The following is an 11984-nucleotide window of genomic DNA, read 5'->3' as shown; positions in this document are numbered from 1 at the left end:
TATATATATATATATATATATATATATATATATATATATATTTACACACACACACACACACCACACGTGTGTGTGTGTGTATTGTTGCTGTGTAGGTGACCACCCCCTGGTGCAATCATTGCACCTGGTGGTAGATAATAGTTACTCCCTCCACTGGCCAGGATTTGTCACTCTGTGCTGCCTCGAACAAGCAAAAATAAATAAAAAAGTGAAAACTATCTCTGCTCTTCTCCACAGTGTCACGCCTACACACTTGAATATCTTGCACCATAAACATTGAGCTGGTGAAGATTCTCAGTCATCCAGGACACGATGAATTCAAAAAGCGTTCAATACAAAAACAACTGGACTTTATTTGTAACATAAACATTAAGGTTTACTTGAATTCCCTGTTCAACTCGAGTCCAGAAAAACATTTGTTTTCAAAATTACAAACATTCACTATTCAAATCCCTCAGTGATGAGGGACATTGGCATATTATATTTAAACTTTTTGCCTACTGTTTTTTTTTAAATCCACATATGATACAACTTTTACAGAATCTAACATTTCTGAAAGTTTAATTTCTTTTTCTTCCCTTATTGAAACGTTTTATTGACTTAGTTTTGATGTAAGGAACTTTACACGTCCCGTATGAATACGATATTTCATGTGTGTATGTGTGTGATGTGTTCAGGGTATACCAGAGACACGTCCTTCTTGGAGATGGTGGTGGACATTGTTCAGGAGCTAAAGAGAGCCAATCCTAACCTGGTTTATGGTGAGCAACTGTTTTAATGTATTGATCAAATTTTATTATAGTGTTAAACATTAACTTTAGTTTTTATGGCAGAAAAGTGTTGTCTGAAAGCTACTCTGTATTCTTGATTTGTTAAAAAAACAATGCTTCATAATGTTCATGATTTACAAGCTCTTCTTTTAGGCTGATTGTTTTCTTGTTATCATTTTTCAATTTTTGGATGAAAACAGGTTTGTTGATCAGAACAGATTTTTACAGTGTTATTTTTACAGTAGAGAATAAAAATCTGCAGGAATTAGACAACTGTCCACTTTCACCTTACAGCAAGTCAAACTGTGCTCTACCAATGCCTTACTAAAGTATTCACACCCAACACAAAGCAGCACATCATTATGGAATAGAAGGAAATTTGTGGTAAATGGTAAATGGACTGTACTTATATAGCACCTTTCTATCTGATCAAGATACTCAGAGCGCTTTACACTACAATCTGTGTCCTCATTTACTCATTCATACAGCACTCTACTAGATCTCTACAAAGCTAATGGAACAAATCATTCTAAAGAGAATAATAAGTGTTTCATCACATTCATACACTGATGGGACACACATCGGAGGTCTTGCCCAGGGACACTTCAGCATGACTGCTGATGTATTCGAACCTCCAACTCTTTCATTGGAGGATGACTGCTCTAACCACACAGCCACAGCAGCCCTTGAATCATGGTTTCAAAAAGTTTTTACAAAGAAAAACCTGAGACGGGTGGTGTGCGTTTATGATCGTACCCCCTGAGTCAATACTTTGCAGAACCATCTTTTGCTGCAATTCCAGCTTCGTCTCTACCAACTTTGTTCGACAAAAGACTGGAATCTTTTTGTAAAACAAGTCAAGCTTTGGATTGAGAGTATGTGTGAGCATCTATTTTCAAACATTGTCACAGATGCTCAGTTGGATTTAGGTTTTGACTTCGACTGGGACATTCTAACAAATGAATACTGTATGCCTAAATATAAACCATGTGGATGGTCGAAGACCACGAGGAAAGAAACGTGTCAGGAGACAGAAGGAAAGGAGGAAAGTGAAGAATGTAGGACTGAGGGTGGCAACTCTAAATGTGGGGACAATGACAGGCAAAGGTAGAGAGCTGGCTGACATGATGCATAGAAGGAAGGTAGATGTTTTTTGTATCCAGGAGACCAAGTGGAAGGGCAGCAAGGCTCGCAGCATTGAAGCAGGATTTAAACTGTTTTACCAGAGAAATGGAGTAGGGGTGCTCCTGAAGGAGGAGTTGGCAAAGAATGTAGAAGAGGTGAAAAGATTGTCAGATATGGTGATGTGTCTGAAGGTAGACGTAGAAGGTCTGATGTTAACTGTTGTCAGTGGTTATGATTAGATTAATCCAGTTTCTGATGTCTGACCAAAGACTTTGCATTGACATCCATCCATCCATTATCTTTTACCCACTTCTTCCATTTTGGATCACGGGAGTCGCCGGTGCCCATGTCCAGCAATCACTGTGCGAGGGGCAGGGTACACCCTGGACGGGTCACAAGTCCATCACAGGGACACATAGAGACAAACAACCATTCACACTCTCACTCAAACCTAGGGACAATTTAGAGTTACCAATCAGCCTAACATGCATGTTTTTGGTCTGTGGGAGGAAACCGGAGTACCTGGAGAAAACCCACGCATGCACGGAGAGAACATGCAAAGTCCACCCAGAAAGGGCCCCTGGACCGGGATTTGAACCAAGGACCTGCTTGCTGAGAGGCAGCAATTCTACCAGTTGCACCACCGTGCTACCCGGCTACATGATATATCATATTTATTATTTTAAAACGATTCTCCTTCACTTTAGGAGATTTAGGTCATTTGATAAATTTAGAATGAGCAGAAGTCATTCTGGTTTTATGATTTATACTGGGAGGTTTCTTGAAGGAATCTTTGTCATAATCAGTAAATCCTTTGTCGCAAACATTCATTGATGATCTTATTTCATATGAAGTCAACTAAGTTACATTCATTTAATTATAATGTGGGCATCAAATCGTCACCTTTGATGATATTTTTAATTAATTGAATCAGCTGTTGGTCAGGCTACTTCTTGTTGTGCCTTTAACTCTAAAATAGTTACTGAATCAAGTGTTTACTTATGCAGGTAAAACTAGATGTTATACAACCATTAAAATACACCAGAATGCAGGAAATGGCATCTACTTTATTCAAATTTTGGGGGGGAGGACTCCCAGACCCCCCCCATCAGTGTGCCCCCCACCCCCCACATTACAAATGCTTCTGACACCAATGTCCAACACGTTGCTAAACAAGTGCACGTGGTGTCATGTGGTGTTCAAAGTGTGTTCAAACTTAACTCAGTCTTGATGATTTGCATCAACAAGTAGCATTTATAGTTCTATGAGCATTTGGATTTTATACGTTAAAAATCCATCCATCCATCCATCCATCCATCCATTTTCTTTACCCGCTTATTCCTTTTTGGGTCACGGGGGTCGCTGGTGCCCATGTCCAGCAATCACTGTGCGAGGGGCGGGGTACACCCTGGACGGGTCGCAAGTCCATCACAGGGCCACATAGAGACAAACGAGACAAACAAACATTCACTCTCTCACTCACACCTAGGGACAATTTAGAGTTACCAATCAGCCTAACATGCATGTTTTTGGACTGTGGGAGGAAACCGGAGTACCCGGAGAAAACCCACGCATGCACGGAGAGAACATGCAAACTCCACCCAGAAAGGCCCCTGGACCGGGGTTTGAACCAGGGACCTGCTCGCTGAGAGGCAGCAGCTCTACCAGTTGCGCCACCGTGCTGCCCTACGTTAAAAATACACTTGATATTTAGAATTTGAAGTATATTTACTGTATATTATGGTAATTTATTCTGTATTTTGCCAGATTATGTAATTCTGGGGTCGTGATGATGGGGCCCTTGAAGATTGTTGCCCAGGGTACAGCGAAGTGTTAATCTGGCCCTGACTGCATCTTTACCCTGGCAGAGTTGCTAAGAGATCATGAGCATCTGACTACCCAGTGAAGTCTTACAACTATGTTCCCTGGGATGTTCTGTGGGGGTGCTGTGGGATTGTGTGGGTTTCTGGGGTCACTGAAGGACTTTCAGGTCCCTGTAAAACCAAAGCAATAGCTGTGTGCCTTATTTGTGGATAGTTGTCAGTTTTTATCTCATGAATTCAGTCAAGACGGCCACGGCTCAAAATAACACTTTACTTCAACACGTATAGGAAGAACGTACGGTTCTAACAGTGACTGCAGCACGTTTCTAAACACTGCTTTACTTTTATTTGTTGAGTTTTCTGTTCCACTGGGAGCTGAGGTCAAAGATGGCATCAGTCAAAATGTGAAGGAACTTTATGTCCATACAGTGTCACGTTCAGTGCCTTCATGTGACATTCTTAATTTACTTTACTGATAACTTACTGCCTGCTTTAAAGCAGCATTTTGTGGATTTGAGCCAACATTTGAAAATAAATGATTCACTGATGATTAAAGATAAATTTGTTATTAAAGGCAAGTTGTTTTAGAAGAGGTGTTTGTCTCATTTTTGGCAGAAAAATGTTTCCAACTTTGTTTTCTGTTACCACAAAGTAGACAGAAGCACCAAAAAGGACCTAAACAAATCCAGTAAAGTGAGAAACTTGTATTTATGTTGAATTTAAAGGTCAAGAAAAGTTGTAGCGCCACCTTCTGGACAAGTCCTTCAATCTTCACTTTATTGGAGCACCTACAGTGATATGAATTTATTACAGTTAACTTAGGAAATTAATTAAACACTTCTTAAAGAGCTTCTTGTTTCTCAGTTTGAAGACTTAAATGATTATCAGAGGCTTTTCTCAGTCTTTCCAGTTTTTATGGAGCTCAGATCTTCAGCCTCGTGGCTCCCATCCCTGCAGGGTTTGTGTAATCTTGTTCCTGTCTGAGGTCTCTTTGTGTTCATCCTTTCAGTTTGTGACCCCGTCCTCGGTGATCATGGATCTATGGTGAGATGTTCAACAACTCCGCACACTTATCTGTTATAGCTGTAATGGTTCCTGTTCTGATTTGAACAGAGCTTGTATGTGTCCAGTTGTCCAGCTGCTTCAGGGAGAATTAATTTTTTTTACTGTTAATTTTAAGAAATCTAACACAACAAGAAAACAATGAACTGACATGACTTTTTTAAGCTTATTTCAGTTGTGTGTTTCCTACGGTTTTAATTTGGACTTGTCTGTTTCACAGTACGTTCCTCAGAATCTGTACCCGGTCTACAAGAACAAGGTGGTTCCTGTTGCCGACATTATCACTCCGAACCAGTTTGAAGCTGAGTGAGTGTTTTCAAAAGATTATTGATTTTGTAACGTTCTTTTAGGTGTAACAAGAGACTTAAAAAAAGTTATTATAACTAACTTGTTACTGCATAAATGTGAAACAAAAAAAAGCTCAGACCGGTCCAGACATCTCTTTCCACTTCTGGCTCTTCTGGGAGGACTCCAGGGTGTTCCCAGGCCAACAGAGAGACGTGGTCTCTCCAGCATGTCCTGAGTCTTCCCCAGACACTTTCATTAATATTTATTAATAAAATCCAAAACAATTTGCATCCATTCTGGATTATACAGGTGTGTGGTAACACAGCACCAAAATGGAAAGACATCAGCAATGACCTGAGAGAAGCAGCTGCTGCTGCCCATCAATCTGAGAAAGGTCAAAAGTCATTTCCAAACTATTTAGAGTCTTTCATTTTGCAGAGAGAAAGAATGTTCTCAACAGGAAAGCACTCATAGCAGCTGCCAATTTTACAAGGAATGGACATCCCAGAAAATTCACCCAGAGGTCAGACTGTACAGTGCTCAGAGAAATGACAAAAACCCGACAGCTCCATCTCAGACTCTACAGGCCTCAGTTAACAGGTCAAAGGTTAAGGGTTATAACAGGATAATTAGAAAATGACTGAACAATTCATTCATTCAACCTTTATTTGTAAAGGTTAGTTCCCATGAGCCTCGAGGAGTCATTTACAATTATGGCTTGTTTGGAAGGGTTTGTCTCTAAAAGAACATGGCAGCACCACTTAGGTTTGGAAAGTTTCATCTGAATGAACCACAAGATGTCTGGACCAGTAGCTGCTTTGCCACTGGTAACTAGAACTCCACTCAGTTCTCGTCTTATGGGTTCTTCTCAGGTGTAGGTAAATTGCCACAGTGACTTGTTTCCCTGCTCTGTAGGCAAAATCGTCATTGCAAAGTGGGCGGGACTGTAATTGTATTCCGACTAATTGTTTTAGCTTATCCTAGCACTGATTACAGGTCGGGGTGTAGCCATGCTGCACCATCCTCTCTAATGTCTTGCAGTAAATTCACTTGTTTCTTGTAGCGTCATCCAGCTCACACTGAATCCTCTGATCTGCCAATAAAGAGAAAGGTCTGGACCTCATCGTTGGTCCACAGCACTGTTTTTGGAGATTACTTACTGAACTAGAAACTAGAAGAATAAAACTAACTGGGCGGGTTATCCAGTAATGTAGCTCCACTGGCCAATCAACAGCTGCTGCCTGCATACGTCAGAATGGTCACCATGGAGCAGTTTGTTGGAACCACAAACAAGATGATGGTCCCATAAACTGGGCTGAGTGGGGGTGGGCACTGACAGTGGGCAGACCCTCAACTGGTGCGGTGTGTTTCAGAACCGATGAGTAGAGACAGTAGCAAAGCGCCAATAGTCTTCTGGATGCATGAGACCAAAGCAGAGATATTTACCCACAATGCACAGCTGCATGTTTGGAGAAAACCAAACATGGCACATCAGCACAGTAACCTCATGATAACTGTCAGCACGGTGGTGGAGGCCTGATCATCTGGGCTTGAATGATCTGGGCGCCTTGCAGTCACTGAGTCAACCATGAACTCTGATTTATTTTTATTTTTAATTTTTTATATAACTTTAGTTTTGTCTGTATGATGTCAGCTGTCTCTACAGTTATTTACACACAACTCACAGTTTGACTCCAGCTGTTTTCAAATGATAAATCTTTGCAGCAGTATTTTAGTCTAGAGTATTTGTTTTCTCTCCAGAGAGTTTGAGTATTTTAAAATAGTGGGAAAAAAGGCACAAAAATTATGTTAACGGGGCAAACAAAAAAAAAGGGGGGTGGGGTTTCTGTCTTCTTGACTTTGTTTGTTTGTGTTTTAGATTACTGACAGGAAAAAACATCAGCACGGAAAAAGATGCTGTGGAGGTAACGGTTAATATTCTTGTCTGATTTCTTCCTTTCTTTTGTTTTTGTCAGAAGAAGTTTCTGCTTCAGCCTTTAGTTTTTTATGGTGTGTGTCTGTAGGTAATGGACCTTCTCCACGCTATGGGCCCAGACACGGTGGTCATCACCTCCTCTGATCTCCCCCCCAGACTGGGAGACCGTTTTCTCGTGTCTCTGGGTAGCCAGCGTCACGGTACGAAATATAATCTGGATAGGAATGTTTCTGACTCTGATTTAACATTTTGCATGTAACGTAAATAGATCGAATACTACCAAAAACAGAGTGTTTTGTTTTTCCTCTGCTGGTCAGTTCGTCCGGACGGCAGCAGGACGACACAGAGAGTTCGAATAGAAGTTCCTAAAGTGGACGCCGTCTTCGTAGGAACTGGAGATCTGTTTGCTGCCATGCTGCTGGCGTGGACACATCACTACCCTACTGACCTAAAGGTACCCAAACAAACATATGCATTAAAAACCCATCAGTCCAAAGAGCAACATACAGTAATCACTTTATCATTGGTCCTCTGCTTCTTTCAGACAGCTTGTGAGAAGACTTTTTCAGTGATGCACCACGTCATCCAAAGGACCATATCTTACGCTCATGGTAAGATCATTAGATTCTTGGTATCGGTCAAAATACAAAAGAGCATGAGTAGCATCTACTGTATTCAGTGTCTGCATTCATCTCAGTTTTTATGAGAATCTGGAATGTAGTTTTTAAATCTTTCAATAATTTGTAGATTTTAAAGAGTTTCTAAGTTGTTATCACACTGAAAAAATGTTATAAGCTGTCATTTGTCTTTCTTTTACCTCCTCGTTTTCCCCTCAGAATTAGCAGGTCCCGGTCGGCGGCCCAGTCCACCCCAACTGGAGCTGAGAATGATTCAAAGTAAAGCTGACATAGAAGACCCTGCAATAGTAACGGAGGCCACGCTCATATCCTAACATTAACATCTCATAGACTCACACTAACTTTCACCCATAAACCTGTCAAACACGGTAACTCGTTCAAAAAATCTCTTCATCTGTAAACTTCAACACCTCATCTTCTAGGCTCCTTAAACACATTCGTGTTGTAACTCCTTTCCCTGTAATTTACCCCTGAAAGTCTTCAGAAAAACAAACCGTCAACCTGCAATGTGCAAGCCGTCTCACCCTGACCCGTTTAGAACCAGAGCCATGGATAGACCGAACATTTGGTCTAGTTGGACTGTGACTGTTGTTTTTCTTTAATGTGCTTTCTTTCTTTTTTTAGGGGGGAGTGATAATAATTCTTGCACTGATGCTAAATTTGATTCTAAAAGCACAAAACATATAAAACCCAACATAACGAGGCAACATTTTTCTGGTTTCACCTCTGCAGAAATGTGGTAACATTTCAAACACAGTAAGGCCACTTAGAGCTCACATGCACTGCAGTAAACGCCACAAAAACAAACATTTAGAGTATCGCTGAAGAATCACTGAAACAAATATCTCTAAACTCAAAAACGTTGGCACGTTGCGTAAAATGGGAATAAAACAGAATGCAATGAATTGAAAACCTCATAAACCCACATTTGTCCCATGTTTTGTGTCGGACAATACATCAGACTAAACCTCTCCTGTTTAGAACAGTTAAGATTCCTAAATTTATTTCAATATTCAGCCCTGTGATGAACTTCTGACCTGCCCAGGGTGCACCCCATCTCTCACAGAATCAATACTGTGGATACAGTGGTGCTTGAAAGTTTGTAAACTCTTTATAATTTTGTATATTTCTGCATAAATTTGACCTCAAACATCATCAGATTTTCACACAAGTCCTAAAATTAGATAAAGAGAACCCAGTTTATCAAATGAGACAAAAATATTATACTTGGTCATTTATTTATGGAGGAAAATGACCCAATATTACATATTTGTGAGTGGTAAAAGTATGTGAACCTTTGCTTTCAGTATCTGGTGTTACACCACCACCACCCCCACCCCCCCATGCAGCAATAACTGCAAGTAAACGTTTCTGGTAACTGTTGATCAGTCCTGCACACCGACCCATTCCTCCGTATGAAACAGCTTCAACTCTGGATGTTGGTGGTTTCCTCACATTAACTGCTGCTTCAAGTCCTTCCACAACATCTGGATTGGATGAAGGGCAGGACTTTGACTTGGCCATTCCAAAACATGAACTTTATTCTTCTTGAACCATTCTATGGTAGAACCACTTGTCACTGTCTTGCTGCATGATCCACCTTCTCTTGACATTCAGTTCATGGACAGACGTTCTGACATTTTCCTTTAGAATTCTCTGATATAATTCAGAATTAATTCTTCCATCAATGATGGCAAGCCGTCCTGGTTCAGATGCAACAAAACAGGCCCAAACCATGATACTACCACCACCCTGTTTCACAGATGGGGTCAGGTTATTTTGCAGGAATGCAGAGTTTTCCTTTCTCCAAACAAAACACTTTTCATTTAAACCCAAAAGTTTTAATTTGGTCTCATTCATCCACAAAACATTCTTCCAACAGTCTTCTGGCTTGTCCACGTGATCTTTAGCAAACTGCAGACGAGCAGCGATGTTCAGTGTCTTTCTTCTTCAATCCTCCATGCACACCATTGTTGTTCAGTGTTCTCCTGATGGTGGACTCATGAACATTAACATTAATGTGAGAGAGGCCTTCAGTTGCTGAGAAGTCACTCTGGGGTCCTTTGTGACCTCGCCGACCAGTCCACGCCTTGTTCTTGGAGTGATCTTTGTTGGTCCACCACTCCTGGGGAGGGTAACAATGGTCCTGGATTTCCTCCATTTGTACACAATCTGTCTGACTGTGGATTGGTGGAGTACAAACTCTTTACAGATGGTTTTTAACCTTTTCCAGCCTGATGAACATCAACAACTCTTTTTCTGAGCTCTTCAGAAATCTCTTTTGTTCCTGCCATGATCCACTTAAACTAACATGTTGTGAAGAGCAGATGTTGATAGATCCTGTTTTTTAAATCAAACAGGGTGACCACTCACACCTGATCATCATCCATTGATTGAAAACACCTGACTCTTATTTCATCTTTAAATTAACTGATAATCCTAGAGGTTCACAAACTTTTACTACTAACAAATATGTAACATTGGATCATTTTCCTCAATAAATAAATGACTGAGTATAATATTTTGTCTCATTTGATTCACTGGGTTCTCTTTATCTAATTTTAGGACTTGTGTAAAAATCTTATGATGTTTTAGGTCAGATTTATGCAGAAATATAGAAAATTTTAAAGGGTTCACAAACTTTCAAGCACCGCTGTACTTCTCATACACGGATCTTTGGAAGTAAATTATGTGAGCATTTGTAAAAAAAAAAAAAAAAAAATATATATATATATATATATATATATATATATATATTATTTGAATAGATAAAATAAATTAATAAAAATATAAATCCACACTGCTCTGTTTTAAGTAAAACTCTGATATCATAGTCAGCTGAGAAAGTGCTGTACCCAGACCTGTAACCAGAGACAATCCCAGCACTCTGTAGTTCTCACAGCCACACAGAATATAACAATGAGCTCCAACATCTGGATGTTGTTCTAAAACCTCTATATACTTTTCTGCATTGATGATGCCTTTCCAGATGTGTAAGCTGCCCAGGTCAGAGGCACTGATGCACTCCCATACCATCAGAGAGGCAGGCTGTTGACCTGTGCTGGTAACAGGCCGGACTGTGCTTCTCCTCATTAGCACAAAGGACGTGGCATGTGTGGTTTCCAAAAATAATTTCAAATTTTAATTAATCTGACCACAGAACAGTTCTCCACTTTGACTTGGTCCATTTGAAATGATCTTTGGTCCAGAAAAGAAAACAGTGGTTTTAATGATATTCATATACAATGTCTTCTTTGCCTGATAGAGCTTTAGCCATCATTTGTAGCTGGTACTTTGAACTGATTACAGACAAGTGTTCCTGAAGCAATGCAGTGATGTCCAGAACAGAACCAGAGCTGTTTTTAATTCAGTGGCCCCTGAGGGCCCAAAGATAGACTCATGTTATGAACTGTATGTGATGGGATTTTCAAAGCTATCCCCATTTGTCATTGAGGAACATTACTCTGAAACTGTTCCACTAATTTTAGACACAGTTTTTGAAGACTAGTAAACCTCTGTACTTCTGAGCGATTCAGCCTCTCTAAAATGCTCTTTTACACCCAGTGCTCTTATTGACCTGCTGCCAGTTAATCTAAATAGTTGCACAAAGCTCCTCTAGCTGTTTTTAATCCATTCCATTTCAGGGTAATTCACAGTTTTCAACATTTTCACAAGCGTACAAACTGTATGCTGGTGGGGGGAGGGGCCAAGGTCTGGTGTATGCTTTTCAAAATGAAAAAAGTGTTGACTGTTTTTTGATGCACCTTATATAAATCAACATGCTGCTATTCTCCCGCATATCAAATATTGACACACCATCTAATGTACTGTGAGCTCAGCTGTGAGCCCTTCTCCATCTCAAAGCGCTCAAAGCAGAGACACACTGCAAACAGTACAGTTTGGCCTAGGACGTCATGCGCACAGCCGCTGCTGATCCAGCTCTCGCTGACAGACCTGCATCACACCTCAACCTCAGTGGGACTTTCGTATCTAAAATCTAACTTTAAATTAAATGTTAATGTGTTCGGAGCATCATCGTCATCGAACAGACATGTCCAACTTGCACATGTGATCAAATTCCTGGTCCTTGAGAGAGCATGCCGTTGTGGGAGCGTGCAGCCTGTTTGAGTGTCTCTGCAAGACTTGAAACAATATTAACACTAAAATACAAATATTTGTCGGCTCCAGATTACAGCAAAGCTGTGTGTCCGTTTATCTTTACTTTATTTTACCTCAAACTCACAAAGTTCTCTCTGTGAGAGAGTCAGTTTCAGGTGTTTGTAGTTTATCATAAATATCTTTATCTGTACGTTTGAAACTATTTATACATGTGTGCAAATGT

General features: G+C 40.3%; 1 protein-coding gene across 1 annotated transcript in view; it reads left to right on the top strand.

Annotated features, from left to right (window-relative positions):
• pdxkb (pyridoxal (pyridoxine, vitamin B6) kinase b) overlaps positions 1–7956 on the top strand; it is a 9859-nt gene extending 1903 nt beyond the window's left edge. The window contains exons 2-9 of the mRNA XM_037698090.1: positions 678–761; positions 4728–4762; positions 5001–5086; positions 6948–6993; positions 7093–7204; positions 7322–7458; positions 7549–7615; positions 7841–7956. Coding sequence (XP_037554018.1) covers positions 678–761; positions 4728–4762; positions 5001–5086; positions 6948–6993; positions 7093–7204; positions 7322–7458; positions 7549–7615; positions 7841–7956 — 683 coding nt within the window. The remainder of the gene's footprint in view (positions 1–677; positions 762–4727; positions 4763–5000; positions 5087–6947; positions 6994–7092; positions 7205–7321; positions 7459–7548; positions 7616–7840) is intronic.
• Positions 7957–11984: the final 4028 nt, after the last annotated feature.

This window comes from Nematolebias whitei, chromosome 1 (assembly GCF_014905685.2).
Source record: "Nematolebias whitei isolate Nwh7 chromosome 1, NemWhi1, whole genome shotgun sequence".
NCBI classification, from domain to species: Eukaryota; Metazoa; Chordata; class Actinopteri; order Cyprinodontiformes; family Rivulidae; genus Nematolebias; species Nematolebias whitei.
The sequence above is the reverse complement of the archived record's forward strand: the minus strand, read 5'-3'. Positions and strand labels throughout refer to the sequence as shown.